This window comes from Bufo gargarizans, chromosome 1, assembly GCF_014858855.1.
Source record: "Bufo gargarizans isolate SCDJY-AF-19 chromosome 1, ASM1485885v1, whole genome shotgun sequence".
Lineage (NCBI taxonomy): Eukaryota > Metazoa > Chordata > Amphibia > Anura > Bufonidae > Bufo > Bufo gargarizans.
The window spans coordinates 57,748,919-57,757,813 of NC_058080.1; the positions used below are offsets into that span (position 1 = coordinate 57,748,919).

The window sequence follows — 8,895 nt, forward strand, 5'->3', positions numbered from 1 at the left end:
CCTCCAATCGGGTGTCCGGTCACATGCAGGCGACAGACTTTGGATTCTGCTCACCGATTGGCTAATCTGGCACTCCTGCATTGCGATAGGCTGTCGTCGATGGCTGGGCGGGGCTTAGGATGCCAGGCGTTTTGATGGACAGAGCTGATAGGCTGCAGTATCCGGTCACTATCCGGGGCAGTTGTGTGAAGGTGAGGGAGCCCGGGTGGTCACAGGTTAGTGGCACATGTTCTGTCGCCGGGCGACTAGCAGGGATTTAGTCATGTGATTAGCTAGGCTCGTGCCAGGCTCTCTGGTACTTGTAGTACCACGGGTGCTGGGGATATTTACTTCTTACAATGTTAGCGTTTTACTCTAACCCTGGGTTCACACCTGAGCGTTTCCCAAACGCGCGTCAAACGCGCGTTTTTGACGCGCGTTTTTGTAATAGTGAACGCGCGTTTGACGCGCGTTTGTGTCATTGACTGCAGTGTCCTGCGCGTCAAAACGCCCCAAAGAAGCTCAAGTACTTGTTTGAGCGTCGGGCGTTTTACAGCGCGTTCGTACGCGCTGTAAAACGCCCAGGTGTGAACCATTCCCATAGGGAAGCATTGGATTTCATGTCTTGAGCGGTTTACAGCGCGTTTGAACGCGCTGTAAAACGCTCAGGTGTGAACCCAGGGTTAAAGGGACAAATCTTCACTTCATTCTCTTTTAAAGGTCATTTCAGAGAGAGGCAGAATCTAATAGGTCAGTGCCAGCAAGTCAAAAAATCTCCTTTAGGGCTGGTTCACATGGTGCAGTTTTTCAGTTTCAATCTGCAGACCCCCTTGTGGTTTAGCTGCTATAAACCGTGGCCACGTTACATGCCGTCTCCCATTGAAAACAGTGGGAGGCAGATAAACTGCTGCTGCTGGCGGCTTTTTGGTGCAGAATCTGTGAACGGGGCCTTAGGATGCTTTCACATGTGGGTTTTTGGTCGTTTTTCTGCACTTTTCTGTTTTTAGTGGATGGTTTTTTTTCCGTATAGGAGGAAGACACACTGGCCCAGGTTTTCTAATGTGTCCGGACCCCCTGCCAATCAGGCTATTAAAAGCTCCTGTCAAGGGACAACCACTTTAATGCAAATGGGTTTTGCAGTTGCACAGAGACCATGCAGGTGCGGGAGCAGGAAGCCGGTTGTCAGTGACAGCCGGGCTCCCCATAGAGAGACTGTTTATTACTGCCACAGGCTGGGTCAGCAGTGAGGGTCCGGAGACTGCACACCCCTGTAATTCAGGCCAATATGTCAGCCTCAAGTACAAGTAAAAAAAAAAAAACAGAAAGGGGGCACAATTCAAAAGAAAATTGTAATTGTACTTTCTGCTGAAAATAGAAAAAGATAACAAAAAAAAGTCAAGAAATAAAATACTAAAATAAAAATGGCAAAGCCCCATGTATCCCCAAAATCACAAGACACAAAAATTATTTAAATAACTGATCGAAGTAAAATTGTTATTGCTTTCAAAAGGGGAAACATTTTTATAAAAAAATATATATATAAATTTGGGGCAGAATGGGTTAAAATCTCAAATAGAGGTGTGTGTATATATATATATATATATAGTACAGACCAAAAGTTTGGACACACCTTCTCATTCAAAGAGTTTTCTTTATTTTCATGACTATGAAAATTGTAGATTCACACTGAAGGCATCAAAACTATGAATTAACACATGTGGAATTATATACATAACAAACAAGTGTGAAACAACTGAAAATATGTCATATTCTAGGTTCTTCAAAGTAGCCACCTTTTGCTTTGATTACTGCTTTGCACACTCTTGGCATTCTCTTGATGAGCTTCAAGAGGTAGTCACCTGAAATGGTTTTCACTTCTCAGGTGTGCCCTGTCAGGTTTAATAAGTGGGATTTCTTGCCTTATAAATGGGGTTGGGACCATCAGTTGCGTTGTGGAGAAGTCAGGTGGATACACAGCTGATAGTCCTACTGAATAGACTGCTAGAATTTGTATTATGGCAAGAAAAAGGCAGCTAAGTAAAGAAAAACGAGTGGCCATCATTACTTTAAGAAATGAAGGTCAGTCAGTCCGAAAAATTGGGAAAACTTTGAAAGTGTGCCCAAGTGCAGTCACAAAAACCATCAAGCGCTACAAAGAAACTGGCTCACATGCGGACCGCCCCAGGAAAGGAAGACCTAGAGTCACCTCTGCTGCAGAGGATAAGTTCATCCGAGTCACCAGCCTCAGAAATCGCAGGTTAACAGCAGCTCAGATTAGAGACCAGGTCAATGCCACACAGAGTTCTAGCAGCAGACACATCTCTAGAACAACTGTTAAGAGGAGACTGTGTGAATCAGGCCTTCATGGTAGAATATCTGCTAGGAAACCACTGCTAAGGACAGGCAACAAGCAGAAGAGACTGGTTTGGGCTAAAGAACCCAAGGAATGGACATCAGACCAGTGGAAATCTGTGCTTTGGTCTGAGGAGTCCAAATTTGAGATCTTTGGTTCCAACCACCGTGTCTTTGTGCGACGCAGAAAAGGTGAACGGATGGACTCTACATGCCTGGTTCCCACCGTGAAGCATGGAGGAGGAGGTGTGATGGTGTGGGGGTGCTTTGCTGGTGACACTGTTGGGGATATATTCAAAATTGAAGGCATACTGAACCAGCACGGTTACCACAGCATCTTGCAGCGGCATGCTATTCCATCCGGTTTGCGTTTAGTTGGACCATTATTTATTTTTCAACAGGACAATGACCCCAAACACACCTCCAGGCTGTGTAAGGGCTATTTGACCATGAAGGAGAGTGATGGGGTGCTGCGCCAGATGACCTGGCCTCCACAGTCACTGGACCTGAGCCCAATCGTGATGGTTTGGGGTGAGCTGGACCGCAGAGTGAAGGCAAAAGGGCCAACAAGTGCTAAGCATCTCTGGGAACTCCTTCAAGACTGTTGGAAGACCATTTCAGGTGACTACCTCTTGAAGCTCATCAAGAGAATGCCAAGAGTGTGCAAAGCAGTAATCAAAGCAAAAGGTGGCTACTTTGAAGAACCTAGAAAATGACATATTTTCAGTTGTTTCACACTTTTTTGTTATGTATATAATTCCACATGTGTTAATTCATAGTTTTGATGCCTTCAGTGTGAATCTACAATTTTCATAGTCATGAAAATAAAGAAAACTTTGAATGAGAAGGTGTGTCCAAACTTTTGGTCTGTACTGTATATATACACACACTTTTTTTTTGTCTGAATCATACCCAAACAAATAACACTTCATTGTGAATACATGCTATCGGGATGTCTCAGGTCTCAGTGGTGCAGACTCAGGCTTCTGGCCTGTACCTTCCCATCAGCCTACAAGTGATAAGCTACAAACTGGTTTTCACGCTGGACTCTCTCATGGTTCTGGTACCTTACACCAGTCATCGCCATCTTTATCCAGTTACCAGAAGCATTACATAGATCATATAGAAGCCAACACTAGCTAGTTCACAACCAGTTTCCACCAGTAAATAAAAGAAATTCCAGTATGGGAGTCTGGGACTGTGAGGAGGTTATGCAAGCACAGGCCTCGTACATCCAATTCCATCCTGCAAAGGAGGACCATTGGTCTGTGCGGGAAAACTGCTCATGTGACCGATCCCCACTGACTATAAGGGTGCACTCACACTGTGGACTGTGCTGGAGAAATTTGCGCGCGAAGACCGAGAGCACAGGGCCCGCGCGCGAAGACCGAGAGCACAGGGCCCGCGCGCGAAGACCGAGAGCACAGGGCCCGCGCGCGAAGACCGAGAGCACAGGGCCCGCGCGCGAAGACCGAGAGCACAGGGCCCGCGCGCGAAGACCGAGAGCACAGGGCCCGCGCGCGAAGACCGAGAGCACAGGGCCCGCGCGCGAAGACCGAGAGCACAGGGCCCGCGCGCGAAGACCGAGAGCACAGGGCCCGCGCGCGAAGACCGAGAGCACAGGGCCCGCGCGCGAAGACCGAGAGCACAGGGCCCGCGCGCGAAGACCGAGAGCACAGGGCCCGCGCGCGAAGACCGAGAGCACAGGGCCCGCGCGCGAAGACCGAGAGCACAGGGCCCGCGCGCGAAGACCGAGAGCACAGGGCCCGCGCGCGAAGACCGAGAGCACAGGGCCCGCGCGCGAAGACCGAGAGCACAGGGCCCCGCGCGCGAAGACCGAGAGCACAGGGCCCGCGCGCGAAGACCGAGAGCACAGGGCCCGCGCGCGAAGACCGAGAGCACAGGGCCCGCGCGCGAAGACCGAGAGCACAGGGCCCGCGCGCGAAGACCGAGAGCACAGGGCCCGCGCGCGAAGACCGAGAGCACAGGGCCCGCGCGCGAAGACCGACAACTGGTCCAGTCACAGCAAATTCTATATAGAGGACAATGTGCTCCTGTACGTGTCCTGCAGGCAACCGGAAGGCTTCTGTGTATGTCTAGTGCATACATACATCTACACGTGTGTATCCCATACAGGTAAATGTATCATGTATGACAGTTTATATCACAGGTATACACACAGCAGGTGGACAGTGTATGACCGTATACACACAGCAGGTGGACAGTGTATGACCGTATACACACAGCAGGTGGACAGTGTATGACCGTATACACACAGCAGGTGGACAGTGTATGACCGTATACACACAGCAGGTGGACAGTGTATGACCGTATACACACAGCAGGTGGACAGTGTATGACCGTATACACACAGCAGGTGGACAGTGTATGACCGTATACACACAGCAGGTGGACAGTGTATGACCGTATACACACAGCAGGTGGACAGTGTATGACAGTATACACACAGCAGGTGGACAGTGTATGACAGTATACACACAGCAGGTGGACAGTGTATGACAGTATACACACAGCAGGTGGACAGTGTATGACAGTATACACACAGCAGGTGGACAGTGTATGACAGTATACACACAGCAGGTGGACAGTGTATGACAGTATACACACAGCAGGTGGACAGTGTATGACGTATACACACAGCAGCGTGGGACAGTGTATGACAGTATACACACAGGCAGGTGGACAGTGTCTGGACAGTATACACCACAGCAGGTGGACAGGTGTTATGACCAGTATACACCCCCCAAACAGTCAGGTGGACAGTGTATGACAGTATACACACAGCAGGTGGACAGTGTATGACAGTATACACACAGCAGGTGGACGTGTATGACAGTATACACACAGCAGGTGGACAGTGTATGACAGTATACACACAGCAGGTGACAGTGTATGACAGTATAACACAGCAGGTGGACAGTGTATGACAGTATACACACAGCAGGTGGACAGTGTATGACCGTATACACACAGCAGGTGGACAGTGTATGACGTATACACACAGCAGGTGGACAGTGTATGACAGTCTACACACAGCAGGTGGACAGTGTATGACAGTATACACACAGCAGGTGGACAGTGTATGGACAGTATACACACAGCAGGTGGACAGTGTATGACAGTTATACACACAGGCCAGGTGGACAGTGTATGACAGTATACACACAGCAGGTGGACAGTGTATGACAGTATACACACAGGCAGGTGACAGTGTATGACAGTATACACACAGCAGGTGGACAGTGTATGACAGTATACACACAGCAGGTGGACAGTGTATGACAGTATACACACAGCAGGTGGACAGTGTATGACAGTATACACACAGCAGGTGGACAGTGTATGACAGTATACACACAGCAGGTGGACAGTGTATGACAGTATACACACAGCAGGTGGACAGTGTATGACAGTATACACACAGCAGGTGGACAGTGTATGACAGTATACACACAGCAGGTGGACAGTGTATGACCAGTATACACACAGCAGGTGGACAGTGTATGACAGTATACACACAGCAGGTGGACAGTGTATGACCGTATACACACAGCGGTGGACAGTGTATGACCGTATACACACAGCAGGTGGACAGTGTATGACCGTATACACACAGCAGGTGGACAGTGTATGACCGTATACACACAGCAGGTGGACAGTATACACACAGCAGGTGGACAGTGTATGCAGCTATACACACAGCAGGTGGACAGTGTATGACAGTATACACACAGCAGGTGGGACAGTGTATGACAGTATACACACAGCAGGTGGACAGTGTATGACAGTATACACACAGCAGGTGGACAGTGTATGACAGTATACACACAGCAGGTGGACAGTGTATGACAGTATACACACAGCAGGTGGACAGTGTATGACAGTATACACACAGCAGGTGGACAGTGTATGACAGTATACACACAGCAGGTGGACAGTGTATGACAGTATACACACAGCAGGTGGACAGTGTATGACAGTATACACACAGCAGGTGGACAGTGTATGACAGTATACACACAGCAGGTGGACAGTGTATGACAGTATACACACAGCAGGTGGACAGTGTATGACAGTATACACACAGCAGGTGGACAGTGTATGACAGTATACACACAGCAGGTGGACAGTGTATGACAGTATACACACAGCAGGTGGACAGTGTATGACAGTATACACACAGCAGGTGGACAGTGTATGACAGTATACACACAGCAGGTGGACAGTGTATGACAGTATACACACAGCAGGTGGACAGTGTATGACAGTATACACACAGCAGGTGGACAGTGTATGACAGTATACACACAGCAGGTGGACAGTGTATGACAGTATACACACAGCAGGTGGACAGTGTATGACAGTATACACACAGCAGGTGGACAGTGTATGACAGTATACACACAGCAGGTGGACAGTGTATGACAGTATACACACAGCAGGTGGACAGTGTATGACAGTATACACACAGCAGGTGGACAGTGTATGACAGTATACACACAGCAGGTGGACAGTGTATGACAGTATACACACAGCAGTGGACAGTGTATGACAGTATACACACAGCAGGTGGACAGTGTATGACAGTATACACACAGCAGGTGGACAGTGTATGACAGTATACACACAGCAGGTGGACAGTGTATGACAGTATACACACAGCAGGTGGACAGTGTATGACAGTATACACACAGCAGGTGGACAGTGTATGACAGTATACACACAGCAGGTGGACAGTGTATGACAGTATACACACAGCAGGTGGACAGTGTATGACAGTATACACACAGCAGGTGGACAGTGTATGACAGTATACACACAGCAGGTGGACAGTGTATGACAGTATACACACCGCAGGTGGACAGTGTATGACAGTATACACACAGCAGGTGGACAGTGTATGACAGTATCACACACGCAGGTGGACAGTGTATGACAGTATACACACAGCAGGTGTACAGTGTATGACAGTATACACACAGCAGGTGTACAGTGTATGACAGTATACACACAGCAGGTGGTACAGTGTATGACAGTATACACACAGCAGGTGGACAGTGTATGACAGTATACACACAGCAGGTGTTCAGCAGGTGTATGACAGTATACACACAGCAGGTGTACAGTGTATGACAGTATACACACAGCAGGTGTACAGTGTATGACAGTATACACACAGCAGGTGTACAGTGTATGACAGTATACACACAGCAGGTGTACAGTGTATGACAGTATACACACAGCAGGTGTACAGTGTATGACAGTATACACACAGCAGGTGTACAGTGTATGACAGTATATATATACAGCAGGTGTACAGTGTGACAGTATACATACAGGAGGTGTACAGTGTATGACAGTATACATACAGGAGGTGTACAGTGTATGACAGTATACACACAGCAGGTGGACAGTGTATGACAGTATATATACAGGTGTACAGTGTATGACAGTATATATACAGGTGTAGTGTATGACAGTATATACACAGGAGGTGTACAGTGTATGACAGTATATATACAGGTGTAGTGTATGACAGTATATACACAGGAGGTGTACAGTGTATGACAGTATATATACAGGTGTACAGTGTATGACAGTATACATACAGGAGGTGTACAGTGTATGACAGTATACATACAGGAGATGTACAGTATATACAGTACGTGTGACATATGACTGTATACTACGTACATATAGCTTGAGATGTGACAGGACAGTGTATATACAGTACGTGTATGCAGCAGTGTGTACAGGTACAGCCAGGCCTGTGTGCGCTGACACTGAGGGCTCCCCGGCCTCCTCCTCACCTCTGGTGGCGGCTCCCCAGGAGGACCTCGGCCGGCAGCCTCTCACCAGCAGGGCAGCCATGTTGTCAGGACGGGCGGAGCGGCGGATGATGGTGATAATTACAGATCAGTCCTGGGTGAGTGCTGCCCCATGTCTCGCTGCCAGAACAATCCACGCCTCTAGCGCCTGCGCACAACCAACTGCCGGCAAAGAGGCGGAGCTGCGCCTTGACGTAATAACACGTGACCGCCTCGCCGGAGCCTCCATTTTGGATTACTGGTCAAGAACACTGAAGGCAAGAGCACGTGATCACTCCCATTATCGGCAAAGGGTCGAATGAAGCAAACGCGCACAATGCATGTGAGCGGCCATTTTGCTTATGGGCAGAGCCAAAAGCTGTGACATTGCAGAGGATTTCTTCAGGTCATACGGCGCTGTTCTGCGCCGATCGTTTACTCGTCTTTTTCCCCCCTTTTATTTGAAATTTGATTTATTTTTTGGAATATAATTAAATGAATACGTGATTTTTAAGAGTATGTTATAATTGGAAGTCAATGAATGAGATTCTCTGTCTATATTTTATGTGGGCGAGTTAGTGAATGCGTGAATCTGTGAAAATGGCGCAAATTGTGTCAGCGTGGCAGAAGCGTGTCAGGCTGTGTTCACATTTGTCGCAGATTCTGTCAAAAATGTAAAAAAAAAAAAAAAAAAAAAAAAAGTAGTACAGCAGGCTACGCTATCTTTTCCAGTAAA

The 8,895-nt window shown here is 48.1% G+C and overlaps 1 protein-coding gene across 1 annotated transcript in view; it reads right to left on the reverse strand.

Moving 5' to 3' along the window:
* The window catches only part of LETM1 (leucine zipper and EF-hand containing transmembrane protein 1), a 132,683-nt gene extending 124,356 nt beyond the window's left edge, over positions 1–8,327 (reverse strand). Inside the window, exon 1 of the mRNA XM_044275610.1 lies at positions 8,163–8,327. Coding sequence (XP_044131545.1) covers positions 8,163–8,223 — 61 coding nt within the window. The 5' untranslated portion in view covers positions 8,224–8,327. The remainder of the gene's footprint in view (positions 1–8,162) is intronic.
* Between the last annotated feature and the right edge of the window lie 568 nt (positions 8,328–8,895).